We start from the raw sequence: 19,220 nt of genomic DNA, 5'->3' as shown, positions 1-19,220 counted from the left end.
GGATCAATGTATTTTCATTCCAGGGTTACATGTCCAAATTGTAAAATATGGATTTTAATTTTTTGTGAAAAGCCCTCTGAAGTTCACATATACTGCATTTTTACTCCTCCGTGCCCTCTGTGTGAACTATGGGATTCCTTATCATGTGAAAACTCTGTGTCAAGGCTTCGGGGTTGTCCTCAGGTATGTCCCAGTAATTATAGTGACACACATGTAGTTAAATGCCCAAAAAATATGTTATGGTTGGAACTGTCTTCAGTCTGACAAAGCTCCAAAGCAGAGATACATATTTTGTTGCAGGATGTAGCAACAATATGTGTAAATCGGACCAATTGCTCCACAAAATAAATATTCCTTCAAGGCTCTTAGATTTACTGTGGAACATGGAAGATTGATGCGCCGCCTGCTTGATAAGAGACTTTTTATTAACTGAAGATTATGTTCTCGTATATTTTTAGGTCGCTGACAAACTCAGGAGACATCTGGCTCGATGTATTTCTCCATAAATGAGAAACCTTGTTCCCCACACTGCACCTAAAGGGAATCCTGTTTTCTCCTCTCATTCATTCCGAATTGATTGTGTCTGTTTGGTTTAATGATCCAACGGAGTGTGGGAATGTTTTATTTACATTGGTGTTACAACTAAGTCTTGGTTTCACTTTTCAGATTCTGTGCAGGATTTATTTTAGTGTTCATTCTTTACAGATCATCTCACAGTTACAGTATCATGCTGTTGTAAATACAATAATGGAAGCTGATTGTTAGTTATGTAAACAGTTGTTTTTTTTCATTGATCTAGAATGTGATACTGTTGACAATTCTTCAGCTGTACCTCTTTTCTTATCTACAGATACAACAATAAAGAAACTGTGTTTAGCATATTTCCACCTCGGTTACCATTATGTCCAAAAACCCACAGATTGCGCACAAAATAGATGTGATATGAAATATTTACCAGGTTTTATTTGAATTATGTTCTTTTTATACACTGTGTCCCGAAATATTTACAACCCCATTGAATCTTCATTTAATTTATAGCTGAGCAACTTGCTCTCTTGCATATGCTCTTTAGTTTTTCTGTGTCAGTGTAGTTTACGCTGCAAAAAGACACATTAGTGTGACAGCAGTCCATTATTACTGGCAATGACTTCATGCAGGATTATTGTGAGTATCTCTGGTACAAGGATGTCTGAATTTTGATTATAAGCAGCAAGACTATTTACATTAATACCGACTGCTGGTTGTCAGTTCCCAACAACAATGAGGACTGTATTCCTGCTATCTGCACGGACAACTTATTATTTTGTATAGCTGTAAACAGTGATATGAAAATAATTGGCTATATATCAGAAGATGTGTCTCATAGTCTGGCACAGATATAGAAACACTATCACTAAATTCTACTTATTTACCACGTCATTTAGTAAACAGCTGCAATATTGACACTGAGCATAAACATCCACATACACTGCTCATAGTAATATGTATGTAACATGCACACACATACACACACACACACACCCACACACGCCGAACTGTACACGGTTTCTTTCATACACAAGCATCTCTTTAACGCGAAACTCTGACGAGATGATTAAAACAAAAAGCGACAAAATTAGGAAAGACTCTGGAGTACACTGGAGTACATACATGTTTGCATGATACAAAATAAATATAATTTGTCTTTGTACAACACTGCTGTCTCTCACGATTACCAGCAGATTGATAAGAGAAGCTGCTGCAGTTCGGAAGCTGTGAGGGAGAGGAAGCATCTGGGGGGGGGGGGGGGGTGCAGCTGGTCGACAGGTTCAGTCTTTGCTGCCGGAGTCGATCCTCTCCTGCCGCCGCTTCATGATCTCCTGCAGCTCTGTGTCTCCGTGGCTCTTCTGTAAAGGAAATACAGGAAGTTATACAGAGTAGTATTCAAATTTCATATTCACAAATGCAGATGACGGATTCTCCTGTTACAAAGTGTTGGATACAAAGAGATAAAATAAGTAATCCCGGCCCTGTCAATAACAGCAATATCTGAGCACACATTGGCTTTATTATCGCAACAGACAAGGTAATGAGTGCCACTTGTCCCATACAAGTCAAATAAAAAGATTTAAGGTTCTTTCGATTAAAGGATATTGATCATAAAACAACAGGTATCTGAATAATTTCACTTTGATAAATAGGTTTATGTCAAAACTTAAAGGTCCAGTGCTTAAGATTTAGGTCGATTTTAGATTTAAACATTTTTTATTTAACATTCATTGTATGTATTCTCATTCCATTTCAATCGCCTGGAACTAAGAATCTTTTTTTTTAGCTTAGAATGAGCATTTTATATCAGAAGTTGTTCCTTTGTCAGATTCAGCTATTTGGTTGCATCACCGTTTTTCTACAGTAGCCCAGAATGGACAGACCAAACACTGACTCTAGAGAGGACCATATGAATTTTTGTATTAACCTAAATACCATAGATTCTCCTATATACATGGAAGTGAGGAGTGAGGCCTTCGTCGCATTAGATGCTATTAAATTTGACACACTGATCCTTTTAATGAAAGTCTTCGCAGCATGTTTAAAAAGGGAATACAAACATTAATTTACCAGGTCAGCTGTATATCCCTACATGGTTAAGCTCAATGTAGTGCAGAGGAGGATGCGCAATGTTCATATACAGTATTTGGTCAGTTAACATAGGTAACACAAGTGAGATGGTCTCACTGGATAATGGATGAACACTGAGGACAAGGGCAAAAACAACATAAATATGTAAGTACACTGTTGTTGCTCCTAAAACCAACGTTAGGATAAAACCAGGTGTAAACAAAAACATGTTTTTCTAAACCACTCTGCTTTGCCATGTATTGTGTGAATTGATACACTAATGTGTTTACACTCAGTAATGTTGATGTCCTATTTACTCTAAAAAGTATGAAGAAATCTGCTAATTATTGTAATATAAGTAATACAAAAGTAATTCTTAATATCAAAGTAATGAATTGCAGCTAACAAAATCAACCAGGGAGTTAAACTGTATGCTTCATAAATAATTGTGCCTCATTAGGTGTATCCACCCACTTTATGAACTACACCTGTATTAATCATAGAGTGAGTCGCTTGGAGACAGCTCACACCAACGGTTCTATTGCTCAGTATTCACTTGTCTTAACATGCCCAGATAGAAGCTGCAAGTTGTGGCTTTCAATCAATCATATCTGGTGAAGGCTTTCATCGGTTTCACCAACACGTGTTTTGGTTTGTGGGTCTGAATCAAACCGGCATGTGAGAAGACACACGTGGGACTGACCTCCTGCTGTGATTTCTCCACAGTCACTTGATTGTAGACACGACTGCCTTCGTCTCCACACACCGTCTTCAGTTCAGTTTTGTTGAGGGAGAACAGTTGGGCTCCAGTCAGGATCCCCAGGCATTCAACCGTCCTGCACACGAGACAGACAGACAATTTGTCTACATTCATTTATCACAATGTTACAGTTGTGATTGCACAATTGGCATGTCATAGCAGGAAGAGCACAGGTACTGTCAGTAGCATTTAGAATCAACGTTAGATGATACGTTGATACTCTAAATTAATAAACTTTACTTAATACTTTATTATTTCTTATACTTTCATATATAGTGTTATTTGTTTTATTTGTATATTTTACAACAGGTAAAATTCGATTTGAAGCTGACACTATGGGAATAAAGTTATTGAATCTTAACTAAGAGTATCCGTGAGGGCTCAGGTTCAAATACAATGATAAATCTATAATGCTGATGTTTAACAGTTATAATGTTTACCATGTTCACCACTTCAGTTTGACGTGTTGGCTTGATGAATTTAGTCTATTAGCACTAAACCCAAACTACAGTCGAGGCTTACGAAAGCTAAATCTTCCTAAGAGGAATATGGGCAACTGATTATACACACATTACAGTCAGAATCGTTAATGGAGGCACTCGAAGTTAAATAAAAGAGTCCTTATGACTGTGGTGCTCAGGACTCTGTTGATCATAAATATCAAAAATTTACATTGAGATAGTTCAGTCCGAACACAACTGACTGACACTGACATCCCAACAACCACAACTGGTGTATCTATTATTGACAGTACATAAACAAGGGTGAAATTGCTGCAAATTAAATTTCTGTCAGAACTTAAAGAGCAAATTAGCATGCAGTGTTTTTGCTGTCCTGTTTACTGCATTGCAGCTGGGTCCACACTCAACAATGATGTCACAGGGTCTGGCAGTACGCCTGTACATTACTGAGACAGGGTGAGAAGTGTAAATGCTGGAGGTCAGCTGCAGCAAAAACACAACGCTACTCTCAAAGGTGTGTATTGATTTGCTGGATTGATGAGTGTCACAGGTAACTTACGATGATGAGAATCCCTTCGCGACGAGCCATGCGGTCACCTGCTCTGGGCTCGAGTCAAACGTGAGCGGCACGGCGGTGGAGGACTGTCGCTCCACGCGGATCTTCCTGACGGGCTGGGTTTTGTTTTCAGTGATCTTCTTCAGCAACTCGTTGTTGACTTTATCCACTGCGGCACAGGATGACAGCCCACGTCAGAGCAAGAGCAACACCAAATACTAAAATATGTAGTTGCTAAATCTGACTTTGTTTGCTTTGTTGTGTTCACTCACTTTTGTCTTTAGGTATACCGTTGGTGAAGACGTCTCCATGGGCCACAGCACCATGAGGTGACTTACTGTAATCCTGCTGCACAACACACACACACACACACACACACACACACACACATGCAAGCACACACACGCGCAGACACTAATAAAGTTCATGAGAAACCTCAGCTGGAATGATTCCAAAGACAGGTGTGTCTTTCCATCTTAGTTCTGGCTGATACATTTTTGCCAAGGGGCCAAAACAAAGATATGTGTGTGAAAGTATTTCACACCCGGAAGAGTAGGTGCATGCAGTGCTGGCTCCAGGGCATTAGTGAGCCTGCACACAGGGTCAATGTTGTTGATGCTGTTTGCATCTCTCGTTATCGAGTGCTATTATAACATTTTTACAATCCACACAGGCAGTCAGACCTCAGCTGCAGTTTCTGGCGTGAACCAGTTCTGTCTCTCTTTAGTCTTTGTACAGGTCACTTGCAATCTGTTGCTCGTGAGACCACCTTTGTGTGCGGTTGTGTGTGCATGTGCACCAACACTTATCTACACTCCTGCAGCGGTATGCTGGGCGCCTGCGCTACCAAGTGAGTAAGCAGGTACCCCTCCATATGAAGTTTTACAGGTGTTAATCAAGGAAATGTGAATACAGCACAGAAAAATAAGAGACCCAGCAGCTCACCTGGCTGTAGCCGCCTTCTGGCTCCTCTATCTTCACAACATCCAGGATGTTAAACGGGACGTAGCCGGCCTGGCCGCTGCGATTCCGTAGCTTCCACCACTGTCTGTCATCCTCTATCACCTGTGGAAAACATTTTGTCTTGTGACCTGGATACTGTGGAAATTGCTTCATTGCCTTTCAGAGACTGCGCATATTTCCACATCGTTGAGACAAAGCCAACATGTTGAACTGTCTCTGGTTGGCATCATCCCTGCCTTACGCTTGACTCACACATTGAGGTCTGGGAAATAAGAAACTGTTTCTACCTCGAGGATTTCGTCCTGCAGCACTGACAGCTCGTTGGCATTCCGTGCTACAAAGTGGTAGCGAATTTTGGCATATTTGCGGGTGTGGGTCTTCCCGTTGTAGGACCTGTTCAAACACATTTGAGCTCAGTTTCACGTGTTTATGTGTCATGTGAAAGACACTTCAGACGTCAGTACTCACCCTTCGGATGAGCCAGAGGAATGAGTACCATAATACTGAAAAAAAAAAAAGAAGAATGTTACATTTTCAAGGGTGAGGATGCGTAAGGATCGGTGCATTTACAGACAGTGACTATTAGATGAATGTCTTACGTCCTCTGTTGAGTGTTTCCTGTAGTCAGGGCTGGTGGGCGGCCCCATTGGGCCTGAGGGTCCCTCTGTTTCCCAAGGGGCGGTCTTGAAGATATCTGCCGGCGGCTCCCACCCATTACGAAACTTTGGGTAATACACAGGGCCACACTGATCCCTGGGCCACTCTGATCTGTAGGAGCAGAAGGAGTCAAAGTATTGTTAAATGGGACTTTTCAGCTACACATCTGTAGTGACAGCAGTGAAGCACATGGACCTGGGTTTGGTCCATCCTTCCCCCAGCAGCTCAAAGATGGTCATCTCTTTGGGGATGAGGTGTCCTCGCAGGAAGTCGACAGTTTCTTTCGAAAGGTGAGGAGAGATGATTGAACGAACCAGGTCAGGACTCCCGAAGCTCTGCAGCACCTGTGGCCCAATTCACAAAGAGCATGTGAAAAAAACGCAGACAGAGAGATTGTCCAAACAGAAACATGGAGGAGTTTTTTGAGAGATTTTACACAAAGGTGCTTCAGTTTTAGTATTTTCCCTTGGATATACAGTAGTAGGCTATAAAGTGATTTTTTTTCACAAAGACAAAGAACCTGAGTAAGCATCTAATGCCTATTTCAACAGTCGAGAAAACACACACAGTAATAGTTTGGCACTATCAATATATTTACCCAGCTCTAGTATTCCCTTAAAACCAAACTCTATATTTAAAAAAAAATCTATATAGCTATCCTACAATTTAACACCAACATTGTGGATGAAATAATGACAGTATAATGCTTCACAAATAAAAAATTTAATAAAAATCTTGCTGTAAAAACAGCCTGAGATTGAAGACAGGTCTAGGCTGAAGCTGCTCTTTGTTGAGACTGATTGTTGAGGACGGCTAATCGCCTTGGGGCCCAACTCTCAAGGACGCTTGAAGTAGTGAAGCTGAGAAGGCTGCGGTACCTCTTACTGGCAAGGAGTGTTATGTCATTTAATGTTTTTGAGTAACATTTCTTGAGTAGCATCTATATAAGATCTGATTTCATATTTAGACGACTCTTTCTTTTCTTTGAAGCCTATTAGAGAAAATACTACAAAAAACTGTCCACAGCTGAACATGGTCCCATGCTGCTTTGACGTAAATTGGTGTTTGCTGTCTGTGTAAATGTTGTTGGCCATTCAAATTAATACCAAAATCTGGAATATGGCTTTTCAGTACTGCTTTTAATAGGATGTCATGATATGAACTTTCTCTCAGTAGCCCCTATCTCTGACTGACTTCCTGTCTCTACATACTCTTTGTAAATGACTTCTCCAGTGTTATCTCAACCTTATCAAGCAATTCTAGAGTGACCAGAGATCATGGCTCCATATCTACGCAGAGCATAATCCCTGCTCTGTGTTTTTAACTGGCAGTATCGAAGGTGTGGCTGCACACTGCGGCTTGGGATACTAAGTTATGTAAGCAGGGCTGCACCTGTGCTGGAGCTGAAAGCCATGTCGCTCCAGTCTGGTGAGTATATATAACTGAATGTGGTGCAATTATAAAAGGGATGGAATGTCTGTTACCTAGAATACAAACACAAAGCTGTTCTCATTCTGTACATTTATAAGTGCTCAGTGTGTTATTATCAGACAGGCCTGGGTCAACACTAAGGGATTTTTACTGTTGACATTCAGGATAAAAAAAACACGTGATGATGGCATCTCCTGTAAGATGGCCTGCATTTCATTTCAATTGTTTGACATCTGACATAAAAAATATTTGTTTAGCTCTTACCAGCTCCAGAGGGCCAAAGAGGAAGTGAACCAGCTCGGACGCACTCGGATTCTGTATGTGTTTCTTCACTTTGGCCTGCAGGGGGCGTAACGACAGAGACACATGTGAGAAGGTGATGGGGAGAGGAGCAGCTGATGATGTGGAGGATAAGGGAGATTAGGAGCTGTGATATCTCACCACGAGGTTCAAGGCCAGCTTCAGTTTCTGCAGGCTATCGATGAACTCGGCTTCAGTGGGGGGCTTGGCTCGCAGGGTCAGCATCCCCTCTGCAAACAAGCACACCAACAATGACCACACGCAGACTCCTGTGTTACTGCCACTGCCGTGCAGGAAATATTAAAGACAGCACAAAGGTTTTACTTTCTGGCCAAGGTTCACAACCCTAAATGTTATTGTTTCATCTATACTATGGCTTACCACTAATGTCTCCAAGGAACACAATCGTGGTTAATTGTTAAACAGGTTTAAAGATGAAATGTTCACCTTGACCTGAAGGGAAAAGCCAGAGAAAGAATGTACTACAGCAGGGTTTCTCAACCTGTGACGCAGAAGGTCCCAAAGTTCTCATGACTTCAAAAACCAGCGAGTAATGTCATGTAAATTGGACTATGACAAACTTTTGAATTATATTGCCAGGAGTTGGGAAGTTCCGCTTCAAATATTCTCTACTTAGAAGCCATTAGACATCTTATAGCTACCTGTTTTATTGTTAAATTAGAGATTTATTTTTAAAAGGCATGTCACTAATAAATGCATCAAATCTTTTGACTAACAATTGAGTGAAACCCACTGAAACCAAAGTTGAGAAACTGATTCTCTAGATAGAGAATACATCATTGTCAGCACATCTCTCAGTGTCGTCAGGGCTGATGCTTTTACATGGCTATTACCAAAGTGTGTGTGGAAAAGTCACGCATACTGCACGTGTGTTTTTCCCCCAGACCAATGAACACATACAGACAGTAAGGCTGCGTGTTTTTATACCAATATGTGTCACTGGACGGAGAATGGGGTGTGGTACAGTATGAGCACAGAGCTGGGTCGTAAAACATTACTCAGTAACACTGATATAATTATTTTACAAGCCAATAATTAGGGGACAGGGATTTCAGTTCATCAATCATTTCCTATCTAAATGAAATGTTTTAAGTCTCATCAGTGAGTTATCTGCATGCCGTGCCAGCCTCCATGCAACATTAGACCCAACTTTCCCATCATTATTTTATGTTTTTAAGGCAAAAAACATGTCAATAATGTAATTCATACAGAAGCACACTCCTGTTAGTACATGAAAATCACCAAACCAGCATCTACTATTACCACACATACATTGGATTGGATGTCCCGGGACACAGGACACAAAGAGACACACACATGGCGAAGTGAGCAATATTGAAAATATTGTCACAGCATTCGTGCCACCACAAAAGAAGAAAGGGAGACAGACCTGCTGGTCCTTTCTTCTTATTCTTCTTACTCTTGTTGCGGTGGTTGAGCTGTGAAAAGGCCTCTGCAGCCTTTTGCAACCGTGCCACAAAGTTTTCTATGTCGTCCAGGGCACAGTTGAGGATTTCCTGTTCAGGGAGACAAATCCTGGGTTTAAGCATCAAGTATACAGCAATGTGTGACGATGACAGGGTGTGTGATGTTATGACTGGTGATAAAAACACGCACCACTTCCTTTAAAGTGCGCTTGGCCAGTTTTTCATGTGACTCTGTGTTAATTTGTCCTGTGGCTCCTCTGTCTACATCCAAACACAAAACAACATATGAATGCCACCACTGAAATTACATGATTATCTCTGCAGTGCTATACAAAAAGTGCATATTTGTGAGCAGTGTGCAGCATGGTAACACTCACCCTGTGGACTCTGTGGGCTTGGGGCAGCCACTCGTCCCATAGGCGGAGAAGAGGGGCCTTTTGTTGGTGAGGTGGGAAGAATGGTTTCCCTGTGATGCTTCATTTTCTCCTGATTGACCCTGGATGATAAGGAGGATGTACAGACACCATCAGCACTTTAATGTGTGTGTTACCTCCTTCAATGTGTATATGCGTGTGTGTGTGTGTGTGTGTGTGTGTCTGTGTGTGCGTGTTTGTGTAGCAGTTATGTTCTCACTTCAGAGTCTGAAGCCTCATTTTCTTCCCGTGCTTGTTGTCCCCGATGGCACTGTCTATGTCTGCATGAACCATCTCAGCCTGGAGAGAGCGAGAAGGAACACAGGGCAGCAAACTTAACATGTGCACATTTACAGCGTTAGAGAAAGCAGTAGGAAAGAAAGGGATGTATCACAACTATGTGTCTTGAATCAAGGATATCGACATACAGTTTAGCTTCATTCCAGTGTTGTCTGTTCAATTTGCAAAACTTAACCCATAATAAAAAATGATGCATTCTCTCAATATATGAAACAAAACTATCAATTAGACTCTAACTACATGGGCAGCATTCCTTCTGATGATCAGTTATGTGATCATCTATTCCACAAAGCCCAGAGCACTTGAACCAAGCTTTTGCTGTTTTTTTTGCTGCTCTTTTTTTTATCGACATGCATTCTACATGCTTCAGTTGTGATGCTTATTTTAAGGCCTCTGAATTAATAGTAGTAGTAGAATTTCACAAAATGACACCAAACTAATACACCAATAATATGTATAATTAAAAAAGAAAACAATAATAATATTGTGTTTGGTTGATCTAGCAATCCCTCCGCCAACAGGCGGAGGGATGAAATGTATCATTTTTCCCGGAAAACAGAATTCAGCTCTTCTGAAAATCCACATCTTAAAGACTGAGCAGAAGAATAAGAAACTTGATGATGAATAAGAAAATCCCCTTTTACAAAGACAAAGGCAAGTCATATGTGATAATTCAAAGGTTGTTATATTCAGATCCTCTCATGATCAATGTTTTCTTGTACCCTAGTGGTGATTCTGAATTGTAAAGAGATATAAAAAGCTATTCATTATTATACCCTTTCAAAAATGTCTGATCCAAGCTCCAAAAATAAGTGTAAAAGGATACACACATACACTAAGCCTCTGAAAGCCCTGAAATCTGACCTAGTGCTCCAACAACAGCATCTTGGGTTTGTGAATGGCGAAAAAAACAAAGCGGATCGATCATGCATGCACAAAGTAAAGGAAGCAAATTGAGCCAAGCCTGTAACGCTCAGACTGAGACTCACCTCCACCTCGTCGCAGTGGAAGAAGTGGATGTCGGGTTTGTGCTGCTCCTTGTCCTGACACACCAGCAGCAGCACGGAGGGGTAACGGGTCTGATTCAGCACCGCCTGACACATTTGGATTGTGTGGAGAGGAAAGTTCTCCAACTCAACCTGCAGGAGAACAATGGTAGAATAGAGGAGAGGAAGTTGATGCAGGGAAGGAGCAATAGGCCAAGTCCTCACTGAGATACAATATTTAAACCATAAAGTTGGTATGAGGGGGAAATGACTATGCCATCGATGTTCTCTCTACAGAAAGGGAAACAGATTTTACCTTTATGTTAAACTCATTTTTTTAAGGATGTTAACCATGTGAAATTACACCACCATGATCATGTAGCACTCACAAGAAAAATAAATGTGTAGAAATTTTGTTTTAAAAAATCAAGTTTGAAGTTGAGGCATTTGTTAGAGACTTAAAAAAAAGAATGTACTGTAATGTACTGAATGATGAACTGTTCCAATATTTAGTTCTTAAAACAAACTCTACAGCTCCCATAATTCATTAGACACATCTTTCATTCGACACTACCTCACCCCCTAATTGGATAAAAGTATGCATGAAAGGTGTGGAAAGGTGTGGAGCTGTTACCTGTGTGTCACAGTCGAGCAGGCACACCGCCTTGTCAGTGACCTGGAGGAGCATCTCCTGCGTCCATATTTTGCGCTTGGAGTCCAGAAGGACCAGTTTCTTAACTGCGTCGTCCACGGTGACGATGGACTCTCTCTTGTCCATGATGAATGTGGTGAGATGCTGGGTAGAAAACAACGTGTTGGTAAATGGGTGTTCAATATGAAGCTGGAGCCAGCAGCCAGCTAGCTTAACTTAGCCTTCAAACTGAAAACAGGGGGAAACAGCAAGTTGGCATCAAACAACCAACATAAAACAGACGTGTAAAAGTCTAACTCTAAAGGTCTGAGGATTTTCACACGCTGCTTAGCCTTTGCTAAGTTCACAACAAGTCAAAATCTGTCTTTTTTCCCAAATAAAAGCAAATAAAAAGTGTAAAGAGCAGATTTTGTTTTCATTGGACAGAGCAGGTGTTTTACCCTGTTTACAGTCTCGCAGCTGGGTGAGGGTTAGGGTCACTATGGCAAAAAAAGGCATATAAGCATATTCCCCAAAAGATCAAACTTTTCTCTTAACTAATAAGGAAGATCTTTATCTGATAACATAACAGCAGCGTTACAACATAGGCCTATATGTATATATGTGGCTGTACACATATGTTGGCGTATGACAGTTGCAGAAAAACAAGGCGATAAATGGTGACAAGAAATAAATGTACATGTTGAAGGACTGACACTTCCTGTGTGTGTGAGGGAAGTTGATGGATGTTGATTCATGTTTAGCAAATGTCACCTCAAAGGTCAAGTTAACACGTCTCACCCTGGAACACGGCCACGGACATCGCTCTGCCAACACTGCTTTTATCTGTGATAATCTGCCCATGTGTGATAAGAGGCATTTATACAAAGACCAAATCTATGCAGGACATAGTTCAACACCATCCCTGACCTGAGGCACGCCTCTGATTCAGTGGTCCTGGACACTTACTGCATTTAAACTAAGTGCTTTGCCTATATCTCGGTTTTTTAATTGAGGCTCACCCACCTGTTTTAAATTATAAATGCATTTAATTCTCAGTCGTCATGCAAGAAAAAACATTTCGCAACAAAATAACATTAACGCACTGCATTACATGAACCCTAACCCCTATGTACTGAAGATAAAACAAAATATGATGCACTCTTTAAAACAACTATTTCAAATTTAGCTTTTTTCGCTTTAATCAATTTTAACCTAATGAGAAGTGCATTAAAGTGACACTCACTCAAATCTTTCTACCTCCCAGCCTCATTTATAGTATAGTTAATATTAATAAAAACAAATAGAAAAACTTACAACTTTGAGACAGAAAACAGAAAGGATCTTACCTCAACATGATACTGCGACGTCTCATGCATAATAAAATTGGAGTTGGAGTATTTCTTCCTCTGCTCTGTTGATAAGAAACAAAGACATTTAAACGTGAGAAAACCAGAAGCCACAGAGTCCGGCTGAAGTTTTTACTGTAAATCATTCTACAGTATGTAACAGCAGCAGCGGTTAAACTGACCGAGAGACCACATCTTGAACGCTTCAGCACAGTGAGCAGATACGATGAAATACTAATGTGCAAGTTGAAAACACCAGCAGAGCAATAAGGAAGGAGGTAGGTGGCTTTATTTTTTATGATGTTACTGGCACTGCCTCTCATGCAACTGGTGTACACAACCTCATTTGGACAAATTCCCATCCCTGCTGTTAACTAAGTACTGACCAAACACTTGAATGCACCACAACAACTCTGTCAGTTTCTTTTTAGTTGTTATGAAATAAAAATCCACACCACTTTAACTTTAAAAGAAAAGCTCACATCCTAATTGAAAGATTCGCTGCAGCAGTATTATTTATCTAATTCCACTTCAACAAACCTTTGCACATGACAGTAAATTAGACTTACTGAGCTCATTTGATTTAGACACACAATGATGTATTTTACAGTATATCTAAACAGTAGAATATTAACACTACAGGGGCTTTTCTCTCTGCAGGAAAGAAAGGAAACAGCTGTTTTATGCCCAAAAGAGTCATGTTGTAGGCCAGTGAAATGTAAACTCTCCGACTTGAACTGTTAATTATTAATTTTCATATCAAAGAGTCTATGTGACTTTATTGACAGCACACCTCATTATATCACCGTGAAGACAGGCTGGGATTAAAGCTCGATCCATCCAGGGCATTTGCACAGATTTACTGTGGGGTCACAATCTATGATTTTCATTTTCACTTCCTCATCATGTGGTACTGGATTTGACACGTATCACCTGTTACGTTTTAGCAGGTAAACATGCTGTGAAATCAGCTTGAAACTCAGTGATATGTGAAACCTGTGCAGTGGCGAGGCAGCTGGATGACAGCAAACATAAGTTTCAGGTTGAGAGATATTCCAATCAGTCCTAGAGAGTTTGAACAAAGTTAATAACAAAAGTCCACAGCTGCTATGTATGAGGGTTTACTCACACGCAGAGATTAATCTTAAAATACCCATGCTGACATGCTCAAGATGTTATCATTTGTTTTGTAACAGCTAAAGACGTCATGCATGATCACCATCTTACTCTACTAAACTGAAGGCTGATGGTAATGTTGTTAGTTTTGCAGGGTACTTGGTTACAAATACTGTTTAGTGGACAACTCTAAATAGAAAGTCAAAGGATCACCGAAGACTAACTTTCTGTGGACCATGAAAATACAAAACGACACACACTGCAGTAGCTGTGGAGACAACGCAGTCGTGACCGAGAGATGAGTCTCTTGACTGACAGACCAGCTGCCACTCCCAAAACCACATAACTAGCGTGGCTAAAAACAAGTAATGTGACTTCACCACACTGAGCCACGAATAGACAGCAGTGTCATATGCAGATCTAAAATATTTTTCTAAATGAGGGGCTATTATGGGGCCACAATTTACATAGAGGGGTTAATTATACGACCAACATCCATGCACAAGTCCTGATTCAGTACGGTGCACATTTAAGTCATTTCCAGTTTACTGTTTACTTCCAGCAAAATCACAATATTGAATATTTTTCGAAAATTGTTCCTTGTTCAATCACATAGTGTTTTTCAAATAAAACTAAATGATAAGCTATTTATCGTAAGTATTGTAAGTAAGTGACTATTTTTTTAAGGAGTTACCTAGGGCCACTCCACCCTTGGCCCACCCCTGCATCCGCCCATGACCAGTCTTTTAAAGAGGATGACTGAAAACCATCAAACATCTGCCGTTGTTTTTCAAAGCCTGTGCAAGATATCAAAAGTCTGACGTTCAACATGCAGGGACCCATTTTAAGTCTGGATTCTTAACATGCACATCATCAGGAGACTAACAGCTCCATTGTGTGCTACATTAGGCGATCTGTTGGCTGGGGCCAGCGTGCTCACTGACCTATTTAGCAAGTGAATAGTCTGCAGGTAACAATTACGTTTTAAATGAGTGCATGTTCCAGTAAACTCCAGCAGATCTCATATCAGGTCTCTTTCTGTCCCCAACCCAACAGAGTCAACACGTTGATGCCACAGATCTGCTTTGGCCTATATACAGACATTGAGACACATTTAAGTTGTTTGCATAACCCTTTACAAAATGAGTGAGTCACAGATCTAATATTTCCAGTATTTGACAACCTCTCATCGATCATCCACTGTGATGTGCTTTGGCTGATGCATATTCTGCTGCATTGAAAAAGAAAAATCCGATGTGATCTCTTTAAATGCATTCGACCCCCGATACGCGAGCATTTGTCTTCCCGGGCGGCTGTGGCTGAGGGGTAGAGTGGTCGTCCTCCAACCTGAAGGTCGGCTGTTCGATCCCCAGTCTGACCCATCTGCCGAAGTGTCCCTGGGCAAGATGCTGAAGCCTGAATGGCCCCCCCATAGAATAACAAAGTGCTACGATAAGATGCACTGTATGAATGTGTGTGTGAACGGGTGAATGTAAAACTGTACTGTAAAGCGCTTTGAGTGGTCATCAAGACTAGAAAAGCGCTATATAAATACAAAACCATTTACCATTCTGTTCCTGCCATTTCCTCTCTGCTGATCCTTTCCTACCTGGGTCCCGGCAGGTGAACCACAAGCGTCAGGTGTCGTTTTGACAGTCGAGCTCGCCCCATGTCTTATTGATGACTGACATTTATGCCAATCAATTCACATCTCTTTGACGGCGTGCAATAAGAGCCACTTAGCAGGCAGATGGGCAGATCCTCATGTGCTCTCCGGAGTCAATGACCAGTGATAAACATGGCGCCTGTCAGCTTATCAAACCCGAGATCAGTCACTGCAGCCTGCTTAACAAGTGATCTTTAAACACAATGAACACTGACTCAAGCATAACCCAAAGACGGTAACGTTCTTTGATGCAATGTCCTGTTTAAACTTTTACTGTTTTTCAAGGATTTTTATTTTATTTACAGTATAGGGAATAAAATCCTATATTGCACCATTAAAAGACAGAATGAGTCCGACACCAGATAACTCAAACAATAGTAAACAATAATCGTAATGGCACAAGATCAAGATCATTAGTATTCCAAGTAACTCTTCGATTTGGTCATAGGTCACCAGAAAAAAAATCACATCACAAACCTCAACAACCGATTCACCTCTTAAACTCGTGCTGCACAATCCAATCCAGAGAGTGACACTATCAGACCAATGCTCACTGAAAGAAGCTACATTTACAGTTTTTAAAACCATTTCAAATCATTTCAGACACATGTTTACCTGAAAGAGTCACACCCATCAACCACACACCGTCTGAGAAAAACAAAAAGCCCTTTAATGCTGGGAGGATGAGACTGACTCTAAAGCTGCTGATAACAGACCAGGTTGAAGAACTCACTGGGAGGTATTTGCATCACTTGCTAGCTGCACTGCTCTAATGTGAATGACAGCGTTTTGCATAGAGGAAATTGAGCTGCGGTTGTTACTCTACACGTTTTAAGTGTCCTCTCAGTCATTATCTGTATAACATATAACAATTGTATTAGGTTTGTAGGCCATTCATTCTGTCATATGTGTGTATATATATATATACATATATATTTATATATTTTTCATTCTGTCTCTGTGGTTCACAAGGACAGACATGCTGGTGTCATCCTGCAGTGAGAAGGTACTGGCGACCATCTGCCACACAAGATTTAACGAGCCAATGAAACAACAGCGTCTCATCGCACAGGGAGGAGATTATTTCACCGAGATCATAAGACTGGGTGACATCCCGGGGATATTTGGATGACTAACAGCACAGAAGTCCTGAGGCAACAAAGTGCACAGTCAGATGCAGTTTGGGAACATATTGCTCCTCTACAATAACAGCATCTGTCATTTGAGGCGGTTCTAAATTCTGAACGTGAAAACAGGTTGTCCTGCCTCCGCGCAGCTTTCTATCTGCTCTCTCACTGGGCCACACAATGTTCCTCTATGCTGTGTGGAAGGAGGTGCTGCTGGGAGCCAGTGAGCTCATGTCTGAGGCAGCGAGGGCAGCAGCAGAAGTGAGAGAGAGGCCGAGTCCGCCTCTTACCACTTTTCAATGTGTCTTTTATTCACCTGCGAGACATGGGCATCCCCACCCTGTTCCAGCCACATACTGAAAACAGGCACACCCTGGAAATGTGACATAGCACGTTCCAGTCTCGGAAACCCGCCCTGATGAAAGAATGCAACAGCTAAAATATTAAATGTCCAATCATTGCATGACTATTAATACGTTTCAACCGATCAGTGGTGCAGCCTGACAGTAAACATGTCAGTGGAACACTACTGTACCACAAGCGAGTCCTTCGATTCAAAATGTCCAACTCAGACGGCGCAAACATGCATCAGCTCGCGAGAGAATTTGACGACAAAGTGCAGACACACACTCAAAAAGCCTGATACATGGATATAGTTACAGAACAGAACCCCCCCCCCCCCCTCTGTTCCCCTCAATATCGAACAGAGGTGTCAGCAGGCTGAGCACAATCGGGCCTTGAGCCGGACCTTGGCCCCCTCTTATCTGTGTGTGCGTAATGCAGAGGATTGCGAGGCCAGGGGGGCTGCAGCTACACTCTGCAGGGTGAGAGCACCGCATTTCCTGACAAAGTTGTTATGAAACGAGCAGAATATTGTGAAGGTACTGAAGGCTTAGAAGGGCATATATATACTGTGCTCCATTTGAGATTTGTTCATGCTGAAGAACCTTTTTATAGTGGGTTATTGATACTTTTTTTCTAAGCAGAAAGTATATTATATAACAAACAGAAGAGTGTATGTTGGATCGATTCAAAATAAAATACAGTGCCCCTTGTTCATCATTTTAAAGGAACATGTCAAATATTTTTTAGTGTTTACACAAAAACTGCATAAACTAGATACTTGAAGCTGCAATTTTGCCTGAAGCTATTCCATGACAATCTCCTTCAGTATTGACTTTAACAGTCTGCAGTGACTCATGCTACAGAAATAAAGGCATGTTAAGGCACATTCTGGAAAAACGGTCAAACCATAAAATACTCGCCCTGACAAAAACACACCAACTCCTCTACACACTCCCATGCAGTTACTCACCGTAGAGGGCCTTGGCGCTGATTTTGCTGTCCGACCTGGCCACTCCACTGCAATAACAAGAAGAGGAGACGGGGTTACGCTGTGCACCTTTCATTCTCTCTCCCCCTGCACCTCTGGATGCCAGTGTCCCAAACCCTCTGAATGTTCCACACTGTCCCACAAGGTCCCACACAGAGACTCACAGACTGGCGTGCGCTGGATGAGATTAGCCTAAAACACTGAGCATATGGACCAGCCGGGGCCAAGGAAAGAGAGAGGGAGCGAGGGAGAGGGGCAGAGTGGAGAAGGGAAAGAGGGAGGAGGGGAGGCATGGAGGGAGGATGGAGCCAGGAACCCAGGCAAAGCAAACAATTCTCAACAGAGGCGCTCTGTGCCCAAGGTCCCTGACCAACACCTCCTTCCACATGCTGGATTAGTGATTCGCCTGCGACTGTGGGACAGTACATTTGCAGGATCTGATTAGCTAACTCACAGAAAGGTAAATATGCAAGGGGAAAGCAGGAATGTGCAACACTCACTTGGCTGGCCTCGACTGAGGTCCCAGGACACTCATGATTTAAGGCATCCACCTGAAGAAGAAGGAAAAAAATTAATTAGGTGACCTTCTGAAAGCGTGCAACATCTAGTAGCTTCAATCTTTTTTCCTCTAATTGCGATTGTGCGAGCTATAGGACACAGACCATGGTGTATAAAATAGAGACACCTGATTAAAGTTGTGGTGTAGTCCATTAAACAGCCTGTTGCTGCTCAGTGCAGAGCCAGGTGTTGGGCCTGCACTAGCCGGAGCCGAGGGACTGATCTGGGACAATAGAGGACAGCAGGCTGATATGCACTGTGTAATTAGATCCCCTCTATGGATGACTATATCTGAATACCCGCAATTATTTAATCTGGTTGTGTTTTTACATGCAAACTGTTAGACATCCATTTGATAATTAGCCGGGCCGTCAAAAGGAGACGAGTGTAACCTTTAAATCTGAGAGATTATGTGGAAGCAGGAAATGAGAGAACAAAAGTCTCCCACACCTTCTGCTCTGATCCTGGAGACTGGTCTGTCAAAGCATGCACTGGCGAGGTTGTGTAATATACAATCACACCTTGAGCACAGGACTACAGTATCAGTATACACTCTTACTGGACCTT

At 41.6% G+C, this 19,220-nt stretch overlaps 1 protein-coding gene across 4 annotated transcripts; it reads right to left on the bottom strand.

Moving 5' to 3' along the window:
- Positions 1 to 606: 606 nt before the first annotated feature.
- On the bottom strand, positions 607 to 18,645 carry eps8l2 (EPS8 like 2). 4 transcript variants are annotated; one of them, XM_061075890.1, is made up of 20 exons: positions 18,596 to 18,645; positions 18,078 to 18,124; positions 12,854 to 12,918; positions 11,508 to 11,669; positions 10,877 to 11,026; positions 9,808 to 9,887; positions 9,552 to 9,670; positions 9,365 to 9,435; positions 9,138 to 9,264; positions 7,868 to 7,956; positions 7,691 to 7,765; positions 6,191 to 6,339; positions 5,938 to 6,106; positions 5,807 to 5,841; positions 5,626 to 5,731; positions 5,321 to 5,440; positions 4,648 to 4,723; positions 4,379 to 4,544; positions 3,302 to 3,434; positions 607 to 1,886 (listed from the first exon to the last, which is right to left on the bottom strand). In XM_061075890.1, exons 1-20 carry the CDS (start codon positions 18,628 to 18,630, stop codon positions 1,809 to 1,811), a joined length of 2,052 nt encoding a protein of 683 aa, XP_060931873.1. In that variant the 5' UTR covers positions 18,631 to 18,645; the 3' UTR covers positions 607 to 1,808. The 4 variants fall into 4 exon arrangements, with proteins under 4 accessions (XP_060931873.1, XP_060931874.1, XP_060931871.1 ...); XM_061075891.1 differs by lacking the exon at positions 18,596 to 18,645 and adding an exon at positions 18,260 to 18,343; XM_061075888.1 differs by lacking the exon at positions 18,596 to 18,645 and having other exon boundaries at positions 18,078 to 18,345.
- Between the last annotated feature and the right edge of the window lie 575 nt (positions 18,646 to 19,220).

This window comes from Limanda limanda, chromosome 8 (genome assembly GCF_963576545.1).
Source record: "Limanda limanda chromosome 8, fLimLim1.1, whole genome shotgun sequence".
NCBI lineage: Eukaryota > Metazoa > Chordata > Actinopteri > Pleuronectiformes > Pleuronectidae > Limanda > Limanda limanda.
Note: the sequence above shows the minus strand (reverse complement) of the source record. Positions and strands in the feature narration are given on the sequence as shown.